Raw genomic sequence first — 22872 nt, 5'->3', positions numbered from 1 at the left:
TGTTCATAAAGTTCATACAAGGTTGTTATATAGTGATATCTATCTTTCAGATGTTTGTATTCTGCTTGTTTCACACAGGAAGCCCAGGAGATGAGAGAGGATGATGACCTCAAGAGAGCCACTGAGCTCAGTCTACAAGGTACAGCAAAGTCACAGAAGCCCTCCCCTCTGATTTGTAACACATGTATCGTGTTTTCTGAAAGGTCTTATATAACCCTTTATTGAGTTATCATTGCCTATACCAGTGTTACTCAACTGGTGGCTGGTTGTATTTCTGATTGGCTGGTAGGTGTTATGTAACTCTGTATAACTTGACGGCAAATCAACTCGAGCACCTTTAAAAATACAAGCGCACCATCGGAAGTGGGAGTCAGGTGGCTGAGCGGTTAGGGAATTGGGCTAGTAATCCGAAGGTTGCTGGTTCGATTCCTGGCTGTGCAAAATGACGTTGTGTCCTTGGGCAAGGCACTTCACCCTACTTGCCTTGGGGAGAATGTCCCTGTACTTACTGTAAGTCGCTCTGGATAAGAGCGTCTGCTAAAATGACTAAATGTAAGTTTGGTAACTTAATAAAAACTAGAGAGGGTCGGTTGCAGGTGGGTCCGTCCCCAAGTTTAGCCTACTCATATTGCATAATTCATTAAGAACCCCCTCTGAAACAAGCTCTACAGTAACAACGTTGTCACCGGCAGTATTTCAGATGGAATTGCGATTCAAACAGTACCGTCTGCTAACTGAAAATATGCCCCCAAAAAACTTAAATAAGTTTGACATTAATTTAGGGGGAAATGGCTAATTCAAAAGAAGTTTGCTACAAGCAAGCTAGCTGCTGTTGCTAGCCACACTTAACTGATTGTTTGAAAGCCCTGGAAATGAGAACGTTTCTTTTCACATAAAGTTTAGGCTGTGGTATTGAAGACAGCGACGCACCACACAAGCTTGAGTTTAAATACATTATTTAATGTGACATTACTTACTGTACATCTTGCAAATCTTGAATTGCTTAAATGTATGATGCTGCTAGTACACCACAGCACGATAAGATACACTGTTATGTGCAACAGTCTTACTAACACATCTATGCACGTCATATATATATGCGTCGTTGTTAACGTGTGCTGACGTTGTGACGTAGGCTAGCACTGAGTTCCCTTTGTGCACAAAAGGCACTTTTTGCTACAAAAACGTTGTAACCTCCTAAACCGTGCAACGGAACGTAAATAAAAACACAAGCAACGCAATCGAGACCAAGACGAATCTTTTGACACAGGTGTTGTCTATGTATACCAAATCTGAAATGCAATACCATCAAGATCCACAAGGGCCTTTATTTCAAGCCAAGGAGGGAAGGGAGGGGGCTTGGTGAGCCTACCCATTCCAGAAAGCCTTGTATCTTTGTGCATCAGGGCGTGGCCTGCAGCATCACCTATGGGTAATGGTGGGCCATTTGTGGTGTGGTAGTTACTCTTGGCCTATACTATCAATGTTTCAGGATTTTGACAACTTTTTACCATTGCATACAAAATTGGAAATGCAATACCATCAAGATCCACATGGGCCTTTGCTAAAGACCAAGGAATGAGTGGGGCCTTGGTCAGCCCACAAGCTCCTAAAATGTTGTGTGTGTGTCTCACCAAGCTCACGCGTGTCAAGGGAAAGGCTGAGTGTGTGAGAATGTGGAGCGCGCGCGCTGAGGAGCAGAGGGAGACGTTACATTGGAAATTTCCATAGCAATTAGCCAAGCATGCATGTTTCAAATATTCACCAAAAATCGACTTTTCATCTTAGTCAACTTTTTCCCAGATTTGTGTACTAAATATTCTCAAGAGTCTTCATATTAACTTGTGATTGAATCAGAGTATCAGTTTTTGACCGGTGGATGTGTAAAGCATTATTTTAGCGATAAATTCGATTTGCTTTATATCAATCATTTTTGGAGATATGAAGTTGCCTTTTCACATGGTAACATGTTGTAGTGTCTTCCACTGATATACCAAATTTGGTGTTGATATCTCAGAGATTTGATCCAAATTGCTGTTTGGTTGCTTTGTTGCCGATTTCAATTGGCTGTACCAGACAAACGGTTGTGAGGATCAAAATAATTTTTCGCGAGGCTTGGTCTGAAGATCATCTCTGGTAATTTTGAAGAAGATTCAAATACACAAATTGTAGGAGGAGTAGGCTTTCAAAGGGTTTTGATAAAACCGGAAATTGCGGAAAATCTATATAACCGTAGGGTTATAGGGTATATAAAGGGTGTGTTGAACTCGTCCTGATCCAGGGAATCCAATGGTACCTCATTTTTGAAAAATCGGTCATACGGTTCAAAAGTTGCGTGTGTAAACACAAGTCCAACTTTGACCCGTTGTTGGCGCTAGAGTGGTCTAATGGGAGACATGAAACTTGGTGTGAATAAAGAAGGTACTGTCCTGAATGAGTGTGCCAAATTTCACAAAAAGTTACCATATGGTTCTAGGGGCTGCCATTGACTCGCATTGCACAATAATAACAATTATAATAAAACTAACAACAATAGGTTTCCTCCTTACGGAGGAATCCTAAAAAGAAGATATATGTGAGAGAACAATGGTTGTAAGTAAGTAAGTAAGACTTTATTTATATAGCACATTTCATACAAGAATTGTAGCTCAAGGTGCTTTACATAAAATCAATAAAAACAATAATACAAGTGATAAACAATTCAAACAAAAATAAAAATCCCAATAAGATCTCTGTTCAAGAGAGAAAACAACTTTAAAAGTAGGAAAACCCTTTTAAGATAAAATTATTTAAATGCTTCTGTAAAAAGGTAGGTTTTAAGCTGTCTTTTAAAAATGTCTAGTGTTTGCTTCCCTAATATTTATGGGTAATTTGTTCCATAGTTTTGGGGCGTAATTGACAAAGGCCGAATCACCAATCTTCTTATGACTGCTTCTGGTGACCTCTAATAGGCCTGCATTTGATGATCGCAGTGTTCTAGCTGGTGTGTAGTTTATAAAGGAGTTAGCAATGTAGCTAGGTCCTTGTCCGTGTAGAGCTTTGTATGTGAGGAAAAGGACCTTAAAGTCAATTCTGAAGGTAACAGGGAGCCAGTGTAAAGTAGCTAGGACAGGACTAATGTGTTCTCTCCTTTTAGTTTTGGTTAATAATCTAGCTGCAGAATTTTGAATGAGCTGTAGTCTTTCAGTGGTTTTCTTGGGAAGACCAGTGAAAAGTGCGTTACAGTAGTCCAGCCGGCTGGATATAAAAGCATGAATTAACTTCTCTGCATCATTTTGGTTTATGAATGGGCGTACCTTTGCTATATTCCTCAGGTGAAAGAAAGCTGTTTTGGTCACTTTATTAATGTGAGAGTTGAAATTCAAATCTGAGTCCAGGATTACACCGAATCTCGTCACCTCTGGTTTAAGACAGGGGGTTAAACCTCCAAGATTCTTAATAATCATCTCTCTTTTCGCCTGAGCACACCCAATAAACGTTTGATTCGAAGCACACGTCCGCGACACACCCGCGACACTTGTTGAGGAACACTATCCTATACAATATCTTTGACACAATTCATTGAGTACTGATCAAAGCAAAAAAGAAAACATGGCATCCATCATGATCACTTATAGCCATTAGCTTGTCATCAAAGGTAGCTAAAGAAGCTAAGAAGATGACTAACTTGCTCATGAACCTACTTATTGTACTGTCAAGCCTTTCGAGCCGTTATATTACTTTGTATAGTTGGGTGTGCTTTGCCTTCGGCAAGGGCACAACCTTTGTTCTCTCACATATATATTATTATTTTTATTATTTTTTTTATTTCTTTTTGCCCCCATAAAACTCAGTCATTATTTGGCCTACATAGACAACCTAGGTGTCAAAAGTTTCGTCTTGGTAGCGATTGAGTTGCTTGTATTTTTATTTACACTCCGTTGCACAGTTTAGGAGGTTACAACGTTTTTGTTGCAAAAAGTGTCTTCTGTCGGCGAAGGGTAGCAGTGCTAGTCTACGTCACTACGTCAGCACACGTTAGCAACGACGCATGGATACAACGTGATAGAGACGTTCTAGCACGCAAATTGGTGCTTGGATTATGAGTGAAAAATGCCAACCCCCAAAATTACCAACCATTGGGTTTTGTTGAGAAAGCAATTTCGAGTGGAACTGCAATCTAGGATTTTTTATTTAGGTCGTGAAAGTCTTTGTAATTTGAGCGAGTGCGGTTCGCCCGTGAGACTGCCTAGGCGGCAGCCATGCAAGCGTCATCGTAGTTTAGTATTTTCGTAATTTTATAGTTCGGTCAATTCTACACCAAAAAACAGAAGGAGGGCAATGTTATGACGATATGACTATTGTGAAGACAGCCAGATGGTGAGATTTTAATGTAGGTTGCTGTAAAAACTTTGATTGGTTTGCTACGTGAGAGCCCCGTCAGCCTCCGTTGACGATTGCGTCAGCTGTTGTCGATCTCTGATGAGTATTTTCTTAATTTCGTACCAGGGTCAATGCTACATAAAAAAAATCAGAAGGAGGGCAGTGTTTTAAAGATAAGACGATTGCGAAGATAGCCAGCGGGTCAGCATATTTTTGTGATTCGTGTAAAACTTGGAATTTGAGTGACACCGCGGCTTGTTTTGACGTTAGCCTCAGTCAGACTCGGCTCGTCCACTGGCAGTGTGTAGTAGTACTGTCTTCAATGCCACAGCTAAACTCTATGTCAAAAGAAACTTTCTCATTACCGGCGCATTCAAACAATCAGTGAACTGTGGAGCAACAGCAGCTAGCTTGCCTCTAGCAAACTTATTTTGAAGTAGCCATTTCCCCCTACATTCATGTCAAACTTATTTACGTTTTGGGGGGCCGGCATATTTTCAGTAAGCAGACGGTACAATACTGTTTGAATCGCGATTCCATACTGCCAGTGACAACGTTGTTACAGTATCTTGTTTCAAAGGGGGTTTGCAGCTGTTTCAAAGGGTGTTCTTAATGAAATATGCAATATGAGTAGGCTAAATGCTTGAAAATATCACTACAAGGGAAAAACTTGCAACACCTGCAACCGACGCAAGCAAGCACACTCTACAATTTCCCCAGAAATTGTACCCTCTCTAGTTACAGTATATTATAGTAATATAACTCAATATATTTGTTTCTTTTTTACTGCAGCTCAGAAATTATCTTATTTATGGTGTTTATTTGACTTTTTTTTAAATACAGTTGACAGGTTTTTGAATCAAAAATATTTTTGTAGCTAATTGACCAATAGAAACTTATTTGTCTCAATGTATAACGTGACTCAGTTTACAACTTTGCCTATACTATGCAAAGAGACAAATAAAATGTCTGCCCTTTTCAGGCTTTCTGTCTTGATGCGTCAAATCACAAGAGAATATTTAGCCGCCTTTGACATCACAAGCAGTAAAAACTCCCTCTGGGGGAACAGTCAGCAGATTTAGAACTTGTATGAAACTTGTGAAAAGGTTAAAACTGCACTCGTAGTTCACACATGGGTTTTGGACTGAGGCCTGTTCCATAAAGCAAGTTTACTTTACTTAAACTATTAGCATCATGCATGATGTTTTGATTTGGTGCGGCTGGTTTTTCCCTCGGCTACTTATGCTAGCGCGGTGGTACTAGCTGTAATGTTTTGTATGTAGGCTGTGTTTGTCTGTACAAAGAACGATCCCATCTAGCCTGGTCCTAACCAGACCCTCATACATTACATTTGTACAGAGGGTCTGGGATCGCTCCATTGACGAGCGTTAACTTCCTCGAAGGCGGGTACTCTGTTGAAGTTTAAAACTATTGGATCTGCCCAGAGCCACTCAGTTCTGCCATAACCAATTGCTAGCATTCGCCTTAGCCAACTCCTTCACCACACTACTGTAACGGAGCTAGCTGCCGTAGCTGACTTTTCAGCTACGGCAAACTTTTCCCGAACCCCGTGGGGAGGAGGGCCACATCATCATGGCCACCAATAAAACTTAGCAAAGATTGTTCTTGCTCCGTTGTTGTTCTAATGATTAAAGGGGTCATTGACTTTTTGGGGGAGTATTTCACACTGTTCCTTAAGGTCTCCGAATAGGGTATGTAACATTGGTTGGGCTGAAATTGGCCCGGGTGTTGTTCTATGCGCCCATATGCACCCTGTGAAATAGACCTGTGAAAAAACTAGAGGTTTTCTCCCTTTTATGGTGTGTATATGAATAGATGAGTTGCGTGCTGATTGGTTGGTTTACAACGAGTGAAGCTGCAGAGCAAAGACGCATCACGGCCAACAGCACTCACTGAAACATCGAAGGTGGAGACTTGAAATAAAAACGTACAAATACATCTATTGTGTCTACACAACACTGTTTTCAACAGATTGACTATATATCATTTGAAATGATAACGTTAGTTGTTTCCACTTCTGTTGTCGAAGCAAACCGGATCGATTTAGGTGGGTAGCGTTACAGCTTAGCAACCAAACTATCGTGATTCAACTCAGCTTTAGTTAGCTATCTTGCTAGCTCTAACTAATAAAAGATAACCTGACAAATATCTGGACAAACATGCATCGTGAATTGTAGATTTACATGACAAAACAGGTTATTAATTTGAATGAAACAGTCAGGAACATGAAATAACGTTAGCCCCATTGCCAATAAACTAAATCATCACACATTCTACCTATGATAGATACAGGATACGTTAGCATTGCTAATAACTGTTAGCGAGAAAATCATACTACAGCTTGCGGTTGTGATGAACATAAGGTCGGAACAGCACCTCTTTTCAGCAACAGCTTCATAGCAAATCCTGCTTTACATTGTCCAAGGTTTTCAAAACTGTCCTCTGTGAAATGGTTGGAGCAAATGTGTAATTGAAGGTCGAACTGCACAGGGATCTTCTCATAGACAAACATCACAGCTGGTCGAGTGTTTGGTTCCTTGGGAAGACTCTGAAAAGTGTCAGCATTCCCTGTACAGCCTGGAACACTGCATTTACGACAGTAGTCCATTTTCAATATCCTTGAAAAACGTTCTTCTTTGTAATTCCGTAGAAGTACACAGAGCAGCGTGCAGCAAATTTTGGGGTGTGACAAAGGTACAGACCAGAGCCAAAAAAGGTGGAGCCCCTGTTGTGACATCAACTTTTCAAAACCGACCGTTTTACAGCTACATTTTTTATGTGAGATTTGCATAGGAAAGAGGTGTCAATGGACTTTGGGGTTCACTGTATGTCCATTTTACCCACTGAACTGTTGTTATTCAACTGTGACAAGGTAAATTCTGTTCTGCAGTCAATGACCCCATTAACACAAACCAATCACACCTCTCTTAACCCTTGTGTTATCTTCGGGTCATTCTGACCCATCAGTCATTGTGACCCACCGTCGTATTGCGACAAATTTACCTCATACAAAAACAAAGTGAAGCATTTTCTTTTAACTGTCGGGCTGTCTCAGACCCCCCACATTGGAATGGTTAAAAGAAAATTATTTTTATTTGTTTTTGTATTGGGTAAAATTGGGTAAACACAATGATGGTTTGTTATGAACCTTTGGGTCATGTGACCCGAAGGCAGCACGAGGGTTAAGGCGTGAAAATGTATTACATCTTTGAAGCCGAATATCTGGGCTAGAGCTATCCAGGTTTATCAACATAAACGTGTATCTTCTTCAACTACTTTCAGATTTCAATGTATGGCACATCATTTGAAAGCTTACAATCTGCAAAAAACTAGAAATGATGTTGGCCGACAACCGCCCCTTTTCACCCGAGCGTGTGTCACATATTGTAGGAATCAACTTAAGGTCCCCCAACAGTGATTTCTTTTTATATAAAAAAAGACTTGCTGAAGATAATCTGTGTCAAATTTGGTGACGATTGGACAAACTTTGAAAGGAGGAGTAGCGGAAAAACGTTTTTTAATTACTTCAAAATGGCAGCCACATTAATTTGGCTGGCATCACAAGTTAACATGTCAGACATGGGATCTCCCAAGTTATCACAAGATGCAGGAATCACTTATTTGAGGTAAGCAAAAGTTATTTGCCAAAACACAGGGAGGGGCTCTGCGGCCCCTCCCAGTGGTCACATGACACCAAATTGTTTGGACATCCTCAGAAGAGGGTCTCAAGTCCCTGTACCAAGTTTGATTTCAATGCAGCAAAGATTCCCAGAGATGACCTCAGTTCCTTTTTGGCGGCTTTGTTGCCGGAAATTGCAGAAAATCTATATAACCGGAAATGACGCCATTGAGTGCGTTGAACTCATCTTGATCCAGGGCATCCAAAGGTAAATAGGAAATATGATTCAAAAGTTACGTATGTAAACACACCTCCAACTTTGCCCCGTTGGTGGCGCTAGAGTGCTTGAGACACTGGCATGACACTTGGTGAATGCTTCGGTATCCCCTGCCAGAAGGCAATGGGGTAAAAAGACTGAAGGATGGGTGGTAACAGTCTCTTAGAATTCTGCCAGCTTTCTTGAGGCATTGTGTGTGGTAGGTGTCCTGTAGGGCTGGGAGCTTCCTGCCGATGATGAACTCAGCAGACCTGACCACACTACGTAGGGCCTTGCGGTCCCTGTCTTTGCAGCTCCCACACCCCACTGTGATGCAACCAGTCAGTATGCTCTCTATAGTGCATCTGTAAAAGTTAGTGAGGATGACTGAGTCCATGCCAAACTTCTTCAGTCTCCTCAAGAAGAAGAGGCGTTTCCGGGCTGCTTTGACCACCTTGTCCGTGTGAGCAGACCAGGTGAGATTATTGCTGATGTTCATCCTGAGGAATCTGAAGCAGCTGACCTTCTCCACTTTGGATCCGTTGATGTGTAGGGGTGCATGCTCCTCCTCCTGCCGCCTCCTATAGTCAACAATCATCTCCTTAGTCTTGCTGAAGTTGAGAGAGAAGTTATTGTCCTGACACCATGATGTCAGGGTATCAACCTCCTCTCTGTAGGCTGACTCGTCACTGACAGAGATGAGGCCCGACGATGGTTGTGTCGTCATCAAACTTAACAAGGAGGTTGGAGCTGTGCGTTACCGCACAGTCGTGAGTGAACAAGGAGAGGGCTTGGCACACAGCCCTGGGGGGTGCCTGTGTGGATGAGGTGCGGTCACCGATTCTCACCACCTGTGGCCTCCCCGTCAGGAAGTGGAAGATACACTTGCATAGGGAGGTGCTTAGTCCCAGGTCCACAAGCTTGGAGACCAGTGGGCTGCCATAGACTCCCATGGCAGAATGATAATAATAACAAATCCTTCGCTGCTTGGCACCTAACCATAATAATATTAATAATAATATAATAATATAACTAACAAATCCAATCCTTCGCTGCTTGGCCCTTAATTAAATGGCACTAACTCTACAGGGCCATCATTTAGCATTGTATTCATCGTGCTAGCTTTTAGATAAATAGGGGAATCTCAGCTAATATTGCATGTGTAACTTTATGCAAACTATTCTACTCAGTAATATGGATAGCAAAGCATTTTGTAACTCACCATTCAGTGACAAATTAAAAAAAAAAAATTCAGATGGCAGGGATTCCGCTTTGTCCTCTGATTCTGAATCAGACGGTTCAAACATATAGGGCTGGATTACGCAGCTTTATTGCCCCATATTTGTGTGTTACTGTTGCCATGAGATTTACATAGGCAGAACTGTCATTCATGGAGATGTCAATCAAAACATGATCTGCTATGCTTACAGTCTTGAGAAATGGTCTAAACAGAAAAATGACTAGGTTTTCTAATAGTTTTAAACATTTATTTTCACTCAGAGTTTTGTGGATGCTTAATGAGATGCAAAACCTTTATATCATATATGCGTTTTCACTATTTCAAACCAAGTTTCCTGTGGCTTTAAAAGTAGAAAAGTTGCTGGAAGCACATACTCTTTCTTCCTCATTGAAAAAGTCTGTATTATATGAATATGCAAATATCCCAGGCCACGCGCATGGCCCACAACCGCTGCTTGCGCTAGGTTGACCAGTGAAAGAGCAGTGCGCATCAAGATGGCTTCCACAAGTACCTTGGTATAATGCATGCTGATTAGAAGTATGTCAATAGGGATATACCAAGCAAACCAGTAGTCTAAACAGTGCAACGCATGCAATTTCTGGTGGACCCACCAACCAACTTAATGGAGCTGCTAGTCGCAGCTAATAAACTAAGGCATACAGTTAAGCCCAAAATGATTCATACCCAGGCCAAATTTATTGTGGTGACATTTTATTAGACAAATAGGCATCTTCTGGCTGGAAATTATGGTGACAAAAGAAAGTAGGACATTGTGTAAGAGATGTTAACAAAGAATATTAGCTTCCTATTTATTTTTTATTTTTACATTTTGACGAAACATTTCACAATTATTGACATCCTTTCTCAATAATCAATGGGAAAGCCTTTATATTCATCAAGTGTTTTGCACATTTCCACTGGGATTTTGGACCACAGCTCTTTGGCATAGATCTCCAGGTCCTTGACGTTGGAAAGCTTCCTTGCCATCACTCTGGTCTTCAGTTCTCTCCACAATTTCTCGTATTCAGGTCTGGACACTGGCTTGGCCACTCCAAAAGATTGATATCGTTTTCTGCCATCCATTTCTTGACCACTTTTGCTATGTGTTTTGCATCGGTATCTTTATGGAAAGTCCACTGCATTCCCAGTTCTTCTGCAGACTGTCTAAAGTTTTGCTCCCGAATCTTAATGTAGTCTCCTTTTTTCATGATGCCATTTACTTTCACGAGGTTGCCTGGCCCATTAGCTGAAAAACACCCCCAAAGCCTTATGTTCTCGCCACATCCCTATATCTAAACAACATTTATGTTTAATCAGAACACAGAATCGATGATCAAAAGGCTGCTTCTTTGTCGAAGTGAGCTATTGCAAATGCTATGCAAGCTTTTATTTGCCTATCTTGAAGAAGTTAACAATCCAACTTCACAATCCTGTCAAATTTTCCGTTTAACGCCTAAACAAGGCATACCCAAAGTAAATTGAAAGCTGTTCTTGAACAATTTGGAGAACATGCATGGTTGTGGTTGGCCCTACCAATATTTGGTTTAGCAACCCCCCACAATCATTAAACTGTTGTTGGTTGCGCTTTTTGTTACAGAGGAACACATTTTATTTGTGAAAATAAAATAATGTATGTTACTGTATCGGCTCAGTTGCATTTTTAAGGCCTTTGAAAGAGGAATTTAAGATTTGTTTATGCTAATTACGCCCTTATTTTTACATTACGGAATTTAAGACTTAAGGATCCACAAATACCCTGCTATTGTTTCTCACATTCCACAAGATTTCCCCTTGGCAGCAAAAATCACATTATTAACCCTTACAAGTCCCTTCCTACCCTTACAAGTCCCTTCCTATCTCAGCCTGAACGTAATTCACTCAGCCGGTCAACTGTTTCACAACCAACTACTTAAACATTCTCTGTTCATCAGCTCTTATAACCCTTGACTCAGCTGTATTGTTCAAACCCTGACCTCCTGTAAGCTGCAACTGTTGGTCACAGGATGTCTCATCAATGAACACCTATAGACATCTGCAGGCATCTGTATGCAAAACAAAATTCAGGCGGAAATAAAAACTTTGTATTTCATTGTGTTCAAGCATTGAACACAATCCTATTACTCAAAACCAGTAGCACTTACAGGGGTTCTGATAACGGGGAAAATAACTTCAGTGTCACCTTTCAAAAGAAATCCCAATGTCCACCCTGACAGACTCACAAATGTTGAGCTGCGTTCTCACTAAGTATAAGGCTTAGGGCTGTTCCACTATCATATCGTCAAGTGCGCGAGGGCTGTTTCGCAGACATTTTGAGCCCTCTGTGCACCTTTTTCGTAAGTCCGCATTTTTGCTGACTGCCCACAATTCATAGCTTTGTGACATGAAACACAAGGGTTACCAGGGGAAGCCCGGGGCAAGAGAGAAATCCCGGCAAACCCGCCTCATAAGACAAGAAATAAGAAGAACGGTAAACAAGCATGGAAGAAGCAACCAACCCTGACGTGAACATAGTTAGAAATTAAAGTTAACATGTCATTTTAAACACAAAGCTTATTGATGGTTAATATAGCCAGAACTGTAGGTTGTGTAGGTTGTCCTTCAAAATATTATATGCTTTCATCAGATTTGATCCAACAACATTACTATTTTGCCGATAATGCAGCAAAGTACAGTCCCATTCCGATTTATAGCATTTTGAGCCTTTGCAGCCTCTTGCACTCAATCACTTACTAGTTGATGTCAAGTAGGTCTGTGAGGGTTCAGGGCTTGGGGTTTAAGGGGAACATTGGGATTGGGGATCAAAAGCTGTGGCTCAAAGCTTTCAGGGGATCAACGATGGGGATTAACAATGGGGATCGAAGCTTTCAGTGCCGTCACTGCCTCATGTTTAGTCAGTTGCTCAAAGACTTATGTTGCTATTTTTTGTGTATATATCAATAAACAATGTTCCAAAAGGATGGTGATTGGTGTTATTGTGTGCTCTTTACAAAATTGTTAAATTAAAGGTCTTAAATGTCATTCTGCAAGGTATTTAAAAAGGTCTTTAAAAGTCTTAAATCCAACTGTCCTAAACCTGCAGATACCCTGAATAGAGACTGCTTAGGTCTAGAAACCATAGGTGCTACCTTTATCCTATAAGTCAGGATGGAGCCATACTATTGATTAAGTTGATTATAGGAAGGACTTTGTGACAGACATGTATACTGATTGGATCAACAGATGTCACCTCTGACCTTAGTGAAGACAGTGACCATTGTGGATGGACCGATTACTTTTGATACTATAAAATAGTATGTTGAAGGATGTTCCTTGGAGTTCAGGGCCATCAGCTGGGTCGTGCTGGTGTCTGCTGTATTCTCCAGGTCCACTATAGAATGTTATTTGCAGCTGTATGAAACTGTCTTTGTGTTATGCTAGATGGAGCTGTATGGAGATCAGAACTTGTGAGATGCTGCTTGGGTGTGCGCTACTTTCTCTCAACGTGCACTACATGGTTTAACCCTGTGTTGTTTTCTGACTTGTCAGAGTTCAACAACTCGTTGCCAGAGCTGCTGTGCTCTGATGAGGACTCTGGGAATGAGGACGTGCTTGACATGGAGTACAGTGAAACTGAAGCAGAGGACCTGAGGAGGAATGCAGAGGTAAACTGCCCCCTCGCATTGCCAGTGGCTCCAAAATGTGATCTGGTCTATTCAGAACAATTCTCACTCAACCAGCACTTGCTTATTAAACTTTGATACCAGGTTGTGTGAACACCTGCACAGGCAAGTGTTGACCACAGGGCTAGAATAAATGTATGCATATTCTGTTGGTCTGCAGGTCCAGTCATCTCTGATAGAGGTTTAGGGTTTAACTAGAGATGCACTGATACTACCCGTTAGTAGTCGTATCGGGACAATCCCACATGGTCAGAATCAGAATGGGATTTATTCGCCATGAAAGTTTGCACAGACAAGGAATTTGCTTTGGCAGGAAGGTGCATACAATAAACATATAGGGACCAAAAAAAATTATATGTGGACTATTTATACTAAGGGTACATAAACTAGCAGTACAAAGTGGAATTAGAATTAAATAAAAAATACAATAAAATATAAGTTCCCAAATAAAATATAAGTTGTTAACACTCATACTTGAAATCGGCATCATAATTTAATGCTTTCAATTACGAGGACAATAATGACATTGCCTGTAAAGTTTCTGTGAAATTAACAGCGGACCTAATTATAGCAGATATGGTGCCCCAGAGTGCTAAAGAAGTAATGCAGTACACCCTCTTTTGGCCCCCACAACTAGAAAATGTCTATCAGCGCCCTGCACTTGTCACTTGTGCGACTCATCACATATGTGTACTCAGCCAAGCTAGATAAGCTAACAGTGTTGTCAGACAGACTATTTGTAGCACACACAGCACACTATTTTAGGGGCACCAGCAGAATATCTCGATAACGATACATATCATGATATGGCACAATTTATTTAAATTCAACAAATAAATATTTTAGATAAATGACCACATGGAGGCCAATTTCTCAGATAAAAAACTAAGTTACAGTAAAAGAAAAATACATTTACTCAACAAATAAAAAGTACTTACTCATATTTCAGTAAGGCTCAAAATTGCGGCCATTTTGTCACATATGCACCCGAAATGTTATCTGTGCGACCTCAATATATATTTGGGAGTGTAGCAGACTACTTGTACATAATTCAATGGACAGGTTCAAGTGGAGACAGCACCTTGAGCGCATTGAGTTTGACTAGCTAAGTTTTATGTTAAAAAAAATATAGTCTTTGTAGACCTACTTGAATCAACGACGCACAAAGCTTTGTGCCAAAAAGGAGAAGTTTGCTGACCTCCCGTCTTTCCAACTCCTTATAGGAGCATTTGTGCTAGTGCAAATAATTGTAGTGGCGCAACATGTTTTCAATTCTCTTACTAATGACATGAATCTGTGTGTGTGTACACATTAGAATGGGTTTAGTTTCCCACACTCATCTCAAGAACAGGGCACTCTGAAAACTTCATATTCCGCATGTGTCCTCTTTATAACGGAGTGCAATGCCGGGATTGACATTGTTTGGATAATCATTTCAATATCAAATAATTGAAGACATTACATTTTGTGGCATAGAAAACAGCAGACAAATTAAGGCTACATAATCATTTCATGAATGTAGGCTACCACAGCATTGGTTATTAGACTAGAATAGATGTGGAGGTTGAACAAGTACCTCAGAGATGAGAGAATTTCAATTGTGATCTGAGAAATATAGGTACCAAAATCACTGAGAAGAAATGTCATCACCAGCTGCATCATGGACACTGCACTATCTAATCTATAATTCCAGGAATCTGTGTGTATGTGCCACCAATTTTATCACGGGCTCTATGCAATAGTTTATCTAATGGCACAGTAGTATATGCTGTGAGCTGATAGTGACTGGTTCACCGTTCTATCCAATGTTACATAACCAATTAAACTTAATCTTTAGATTCTTAACTTAATTGCAGATTTTAGATAGCTAATATTAGTGTTTCCCACAGAAAGTGATTATATTTGTGGCGGGGGCGGAGCCAGACGTTATAAACAGTGTGAGTGTAGTTAGGGACTAAAAAATCTAATTGGGAGTCAGGTGGCTGAGTGGTTAGGGAAGCCGTCTAGTAATCAGAAGGTTGCCAGTTCGATTCCCGGCCGTGTCAAATGACGTTGTGTCCTTGGGCAAGGCACTTCACCCTACTTGCCTCGGGGAGAATGTCCCTGTACTTACTGTAAGTCGCTCTGGATAAGAGCGTCTGCTAAATGACTAAATGTAAATTGCATTCATTTGAGTGCAAATGTTTGGAGCTTTAGCTCATATTGTTATATTTGCCAAATGTATTTAACTATGAATATTATTACATTTAATTTTAATGAATCAGTTTTGGACATATTTGTTCATAGAATTATGATAGGCCTACTAACCGTTCGTAAACTCCGGATTGATTCTCTGGCCGTCTTCTCTGAGGGAAAAAGCTGTTTTTCCCACGCATTGATTCAGAGCGTGCATGGAGAGAGGGGGCCCATTCACAGATGGCTTTGTTGTAGTGAGAGAGAATGCAAGCGTGGCAAGAAGGGGCTGAGCGCATCAATTCTACACCCGTGTCTCCCTTTGAGAGACACAGGTGTAGATTACATTACACACGCAATTGAATAATCACTCACAATCTGGCAGACTCGCTCCCTTCTCTTTTTCAACATGTCAAATTTGCAGGTTGCACTTGTGCGAGTAGTTGTGTAAGTTGTTACTCGCAGTCTCAATAAATGGTCGCAAAATGCGTTTGGTCGCAGTCTAGAGCCCTTATGGCACAAACGTTTCTACATTTTGAATAATAAACATTTTCTTTGAGGAATTATAATGCTGCCCCCCCCCCTTCCAAATAGGTATGTCCCTCCCCATCTTGCAGGGGTGTTTTAATCATAAATAAGGTTTCTGAATGGGGTTTTGTGTTGTTGTAAATGAAACTTATCCTTAGTCCTGCATAACTCTTAACACTTCCCATCCAGAGTGGAGACCTGGCCAATTCTTTTAGACTCATCAGTGTGGTCAGTCACATTGGAAGCAGCTCATCCTCAGGTATGAACTCCACTTCAATCTATATGTCTGCCGCTCACTGGCCTATTGCTAAATACTGTGCAGTAGTTGTATAACATGCATTGAGCCACAGTTAGTACACTTTCCAAAGGCATTGACATAATTTTAAATTTGAGCGAAAGTGTTAATGTACATTATCCCCTCCCACCTCTAAATACTTCTCCTCAGGTCATTATATCAGCGATGTATATGACATGAGGAAGCAGTCATGGCTTACCTTCAATGACCTGGATGTGTCCCGCACGCAGGAATCCAACGTGCAGAGGGACCGAGATCGCAGTGGATACATATTTTTCTACATGCACAAGTAAGTTCTCTGACAAACCGCAACCTAGGATATCATAAACATTTTCATAATCACATTCTCTAATGTGGAAAGAGGGGTAGGTGGGTGTTGTCTAGCTTGGGTATTGTCCCAATACTTTGGTCTAGTTTACATAAGTGTGTATGAGCTTATTTTTCACTGCTGTCCCATTCTTTCTTCAGGGATGTGTTTGAGGAACTGTCTGATCTTGAGAAGACAGGGGGGAGCTCGTCCGAGGCAGGAAGGAGTGTCCTTCAGCCCCTTTAGAGACATGTTATGCTGTCTGAATGCTGGTTTGAGTTGGGGTGAAAGAAAGGGGAGTCTTCTCCAGTACTACTAACACTGTCCATTTAGGCACTATGCCTCCCCCTTTTCAGGTATGATAACACCTAGACTAAGGTATCTTCTGTTGGTGACACTGAATGAAACCTTAGTCAATAATCAGGCTGTATGAAATTTAATGTGGCGCACCATGAGCAAAGGGAAGTTCATGACTGTATTTTGTCATTTGTGTTTTCAATTTGGAAGAAAACAACCCTTGCATATAGGGTTCAGTATTTTCTTCATGATCAATTTGGAACTGGCCCTTGTTTTTCTCTATTATCACATTCAGAACTTTATATTGTCAGATGCTGTTGCTCCTGAGATTGTATGGTTTTCAGAATTTTTATTTACCATATAATCTAATAAAGATCTATTCTTCTATGTGTTTGAGTATAAGACAACTTAGTTTGGAGGGTCTTTTTGTTTCTATATGCAGCACAAGTGGTGCAATATTTATTCTGTGGCATGAATTTGACGATTCTGCATACGAGTTTCCAATCTGTAATTTGAGGTTGAATAGGTATGTTTGACATTTTTTGTTATACTTTACTTATTAAATGATTGAGAGTTGACGTTTTATACATCAGAAAATGTAACAAGCTTATACTATAGTTGCTTTTTATAATCTCACACACCTAGGATTTTTCTAGTACCTCCCAGTAAAGAACTAATTTTTTTCTACAGAGCTTTACTGTGAACAACCAATTAAAAAATGTTCTTATAACTTTTCAAAACAAAGTAGAAATCTCGTTATGGACGTGTACACTAAGGATAGTTTTGCTGGTAAAAGGCCAACATATTTATGTATTTATTATATGGTTTTCATGGCCAATTAAAATGTCTAACAAAGTTCTGGATGTAATTTCCTGCTTGGAGAGCTCTTCTCTGATGCAGTGCTTGTAATGTAAGGATATTGGGGCTATAGGAAGGGGCAAAGTTAAGCAGTTAAATCATTTCTAGCAAAATAGTTAGATCTGAAACTAACTTGTAGAGATAGAAGTTAATGCCTGTAGGACTTCAAAATGTAATTCATGTAACTGTGAGGAAACAGCCTGAAAATCAACGTAAACAGTCTGTGTAACTGACATGATCTTTAATGTGGAATGAAAGCATGCCAAATCTTTGTCTGGGCGGTCCATACTTGCACCAACCTGAATATGCACCAGTTAAAGAGAAATTGTCTTGCAGAGAGGATGGAGCTTATTCAGCATTTCAATTACACTTCCTAAAGCACATTTTAAATAAAACTATTACTGTGTTAACATGTTTTGATGTTTTATTTTTCCTGTCACATGTCAAGCCAAAACGTTTAATGAGCAGTAGTGTTTGATAATTGTGGAGGTGCAGGTATATGTCCATTGCACTGAGTTGAGTAAATTACATGGTCTTGAACCAAAAGTCTACTTTTGGATGTCCTCAATTGAATGTTAAAATCCAGTTTTTAGGTAGTTGGGATTGATGAAGTCACCTGCTTTGGGTGCATTTCTTGGTCAGAGGTTCCAGAAGTCTGCCAGTGAGTCTGTTAAACTCAGTAAAAATATAGCTTTCCTTCTGCAGCATCTGTTGGTTTACAACATCAGGAATTAAAACAAATGCAATTTAAGCTTACAAAACAGGGACATCTTCAATGTTCTTACCTCTGCCCACTCTTCCTCTGTTTCATGTCTATAGCCCAGTAGATGACAGATCCCATGAGCAGTGACCACCTGATGAGGCAGAAACTGCTATCTTATTAATGAGAATATTACCCAGTCCATGCCATAATACTAATGTATCATACTATGTATGAATCAAGCAAATCCATTTGAATATTAAATGTTTTGTGGTATTGGCTCACTGTGAGAACACCATGAATGTCCTGAGATTCGTTCTGGCACGTTTTCGTCAAGTATTCAACCCCCAAGAAAATGTCTCCAAGGTTAAGCTCGTCTCTGTGTATGGGACAAGGCAGCCTTCCTGGTCTCAAGTCCTAGAGAGTAAACAATCATTAATAGCATGTCACTCAGTGGTGGCCCCATGCACAAAAGCTAATAACCAGAGGTTTAGATGTTCCCCATGAACTTACCTCGTAGAAAGGAAATGCAAGGACATCTGTGGGCGTGTTCTTTTTCCGATAAATGTTATTAATGCGTTGAATTCTACGGTTATCAACGCAAATTATACCCATATCAAATTTTTGGACCCCTAGTATGTGCCTTAGAGTGTCTACATCTTTGCGTAGTGTAGCACGTCGTAGTGGCACAACTTTCTGGAGATTTCGAAGAACTAAGCCCATTATAAAGCACAGGAAGAAATGAAATTAGTGCCTCATTGAAGCGCGACCAGGCACAGCTAGTTCGTCCGTTCATTCAAGGTGAACTCCAGTAGGGTGCAGATACAATTCCTATTTCGATTTGTAAGCCTAATTAAAACATTGTCTCTCGTCGAAGAAATATATTGTTAGTTTATTATGACTGTCGATATAAAATTCTCAGAACAATTCCTCTTAATTCGAAAAGAACAAGCCAGCAAAATGCATACAAGTACGAGATGCGGAAACTAAACCTTCCGTGTGAAGCTAGTGTCGATTTAGAATTCCATTTCCGGCTGATTTCTGCTAATTGTTTCAAAATAAAGGACGAAGGACAATCAACTCCTTCTCTTTTTAGGTCACTGAGGCTTGCAAAACCGAGATTTGTGCAGTGAAGTTGCTCGCTGTGCTCCTGGCTTCAAAATAAGTCTATGCCGTCACGGAGGTGAAATCTGTTTTCATATTCGAGATTCAACAGACATTCATATTCGTACCTCCGTTCAGGCTCCGCGTCATATTTAGGGACCGGGGTAAGAGAGTAGACAGTCAGAATGTTTCTTCAATATCTTCTCAAAATCGACCATACAAACTTCAAACTTTTTGCACATGCATCTACTACTGACTGACCAATTTGTCCAACCTTTGGTTTGGTGATAATGTTGATTATTGATTAACCCATAGCCAATAAGTCAATAAAAACACCAATATTTCTGTATTTCCTCAATATCTTTGTACAAAATGAACATAGAAACGTTAAACTTGTTGCACATTCTTCTCATACTAGCAGGCCAAGTTGTCCAAGCTTTGGTTTGGTGATAAAGTTGATTATTAATTAACCCATTGCCAATAAATCAATAAAAACACCAATATTTCAGTGTTTACTCTATCTTTGTCAAAAATAAACATAGAAACTTCAGACCTGTTTCACATTCCTCTACTACTAGCTGACCAAGTTTTCCAAGCTTTGGTTTGGTGATAAAGTTGATTACTGATTAACCCATAGCCAATAAATCAATAAAAATACCAATATTTCTGTTTCCTCAATATCTTTGTCAAAAATGAACATAGAAACTTTGAACTTGTTGCACATTCTTCTAATACTAGCAGACCAAGTTGTTCAAGCTTTGATTTGGTGATAAAGTTGATTATTGATTAACCTATAGCCAATAAATCAAGAAAAACACACATTTTCCAATATTTCATCAATATCTTTGTCAACAATGACCACAGAAACTTCAAACTTGTTTCACATTCTTCTACTACTAGCTGACCAAGTTGTCCAAGCTTTGGTTTGGTGATAAATGTGATTATTGATTGACCCATAGCCAATAAAAGCACACATTTTCCAGTATTTCATCAATATCGTGGTCAAAAATGACCACAGAAACTTCAGACCTGTTTCACATTCTTCTACTCCTAGCAGACCAAGTTGTCCAACCGTTGGTTTGGTGATAAAGTTGATTATTGATTAACCCATTGCCAACAAATCAATAAAAACACCAATATTTCAGTATTTTCTCAATATCTTTGTCAAAAATGAACATTGAAACTTCAAACTTGTTGCACATTCTTCTACTACTAGCTGACCAAGTTGTGCAAGCTTTGGTTTGGTGATAAAGTTGATAAAGTTGGCTATGTTGGCTAGTTGGCTAATCAATAATCAACTTTATCACCAAACCAAAGCTTGGACAACTTGGTCAGCTATGAGTAGAAGAATGTGAAACAGGTCTGACGTTTCTGTGGTCATTTATGACAAAGATATTGAGGAAACACTGAAATATTGGTGTTTTTATTGATTTATTGGCAATTTAGGTTAATCAATAATCAACTTTATCACCAAACCAAAGCTTGGACAACTTGGTCAGCTAGGAGTAGAAGAATGTGAAACAGGTCTGAAGTTTCTATAGTCATTTTTGACAAAGATATTGAGGAAATACTGAAATATTGGTGTTTTTATTGATTTATTGGCATATAATCGTCTGGTAAATGAGTATAGCTACATTATTTTACAAATGTAGTGCATTTAGTAAGTGTACCTATAACAGCAAGTACAACGTAATCGAGAATCAGAAGTGAATAGTTCTACTAAAAGTGATTCGTACAAATGAATACAAAGGATGCTCGCTTTTACCAGACAATGACATAACAGCAACTACAACATAATTCACATATTACCCTCATTCCAATAATAGGACAGTATAGCACGACATCGACATCAACATTGTTTTTCAATTGCAGCTCCAAAGTATGTCTATTTTCTTGAGACAATCATTCGGATTTTACGAGTAGCACAACATACAAATTGTATAGGCTCTCAAGTGCAGCACAACATAACTTATATTTTGATGAAACATGAATTAAATAGCCTACTGACAGGTAACTGTTTCCTCCACTAAATTGCCTCAAACCCTCACAAACTTTTCTCTACCTTCTCCACCCCTCCACCCTGACAGCAGACGACTTCTCCTCCTTCTTTGAGAAAAAAGTTCTTGACATTAGCAGTCGGTTCCCTGAACCCACCTTTCCTATCCACTCACCCCTCTATGACTGACCCTACTAAATGTCTAAACTCTTTCTCTCCCTTGTCCGAGGCAGAGATCTCTGACCTCATTCTCTCTCATCGCCCCACCTCCTGTCCCTTGATCCAGTCTCCTCCCCTCTCTTTCAAACCATCTCTCCCTCCATCATATCTTTTCTTCTCCATGTGCTTAACTCTTCTCTTACTTCCGGCACTTTACCCTCTGCCTTCAAACAGGCCAGAGTTAGCCCTCTACTCAAAAAACCCTCCCTTAACCCAGCCGTCCTCCAGAACTACAGACCGGTATCACTGCTACCCTTCTTTTCTAAAACAATTGAACGCACTGTATCTAACCAACTGTCAAACTTTCTCTCTCAGAACAACCAGCTTGACCCCAACCAATCGGGCTTCAAGACTGGCCACTCCACAGAAACTGCCCTCCTGTCAGTCACCACTGCCCTCCAGTCTGCCAGAGCAGCTTCGAGGTCATCCATCATCATTCTGCTGGAGCTTCCTGCAGCATTTGATATGGTTAACCAGACTCGCCAGACTTTCTGAGATGGGCATCACTGGCACTGCACTTCAGTGGATCTCATCCTACCTGTCAAGAAGATCCTACCAAGTCTCCTGGGGAGGCAAAGGGTCAGGCCCCCGCCAGCTCTCCACTGGTGTCCCACAGGGCTCCGTCCTTGGACCCCTCCTCTTCTCCCAGTACACCACCTCGCTTGGACCAATCATCACCTCCCATGGCTTCTCCTACCACTGCTACGCTGATGACATGCAGCTGTACCTGTCGTTCCCCCTGACTGATCCGGGGATCTCAGCTAGGATCGAGGCCTGCCTCACAGACATCTCCGCCTAGATGACCGAGCACCACCTCCAGCTGAACCTCGCCAAAACAGAACTCCTCATCATCCCGGCCAAACCCTCCATCTCCCACGATCTCTCAATCACCCAGGGATCTGCGACGGTGACCCCTTCATCCTCTGCCAGGAACCTCGGGGTGACCATGGATGCCCACATTGCTGCGGTCTCCCGGTCGTGTAGATTCACCCTCTACAACATCCGGAAGATCAGGAGATACCTGTCTGAGCATTCCACCCAGCTGCTAGTCCAAGCACTTGTCCTCTCAAAGTTGGACTACTGCAACACGCTGCTCGCCGGTCTCCCAGCATGTGCAACCCGCCCTCTCCAGAGGATTCAGAACGTACTGGCCCGTCTGGTCTTCAATCTACCCAGACGCTCCCATGTTACCTCGCTCCTCATCTCCCTCCACTGGCTTCCCATCACGGCCCGTATCAG

The 22872-nt window shown here is 40.7% G+C and overlaps 2 protein-coding genes across 5 annotated transcripts in view; one reads left to right on the top strand and one right to left on the bottom strand.

The window, feature by feature from the left end:
• The window catches only part of usp37 (ubiquitin specific peptidase 37), a 99469-nt gene extending 81440 nt beyond the window's left edge, over positions 1-18029 (top strand). For all 3 annotated transcript variants that reach the window (XM_067261998.1, XM_067262011.1, XM_067262006.1), the window contains exons 20-24: positions 79-139; positions 13024-13139; positions 16047-16116; positions 16303-16441; positions 16621-18029. In XM_067261998.1, the coding sequence (XP_067118099.1) occupies positions 79-139; positions 13024-13139; positions 16047-16116; positions 16303-16441; positions 16621-16705 (471 nt within the window). In that variant the 3' untranslated portion in view covers positions 16706-18029. The remainder of the gene's footprint in view (positions 1-78; positions 140-13023; positions 13140-16046; positions 16117-16302; positions 16442-16620) is intronic.
• On the bottom strand, positions 18021-19469 carry ybey (ybeY metalloendoribonuclease). 2 transcript variants are annotated; one of them, XM_067227548.1, is made up of 4 exons: positions 18828-19469; positions 18600-18731; positions 18400-18483; positions 18021-18322 (listed from the first exon to the last, which is right to left on the bottom strand). In XM_067227548.1, exons 1-4 carry the CDS (start codon positions 19035-19037, stop codon positions 18227-18229), a joined length of 522 nt encoding a protein of 173 aa, XP_067083649.1. In that variant the 5' UTR covers positions 19038-19469; the 3' UTR covers positions 18021-18226. The 2 variants fall into 2 exon arrangements, with proteins under 2 accessions (XP_067083649.1, XP_067083650.1); XM_067227549.1 differs by having other exon boundaries at positions 18400-18468; positions 18828-19442.
• Between the last annotated feature and the right edge of the window lie 3403 nt (positions 19470-22872).

This window comes from Osmerus mordax, chromosome 2 (assembly GCF_038355195.1).
Source record: "Osmerus mordax isolate fOsmMor3 chromosome 2, fOsmMor3.pri, whole genome shotgun sequence".
Lineage (NCBI taxonomy): Eukaryota > Metazoa > Chordata > Actinopteri > Osmeriformes > Osmeridae > Osmerus > Osmerus mordax.
This window is presented reverse-complemented; position numbering and strand designations above follow the sequence as displayed.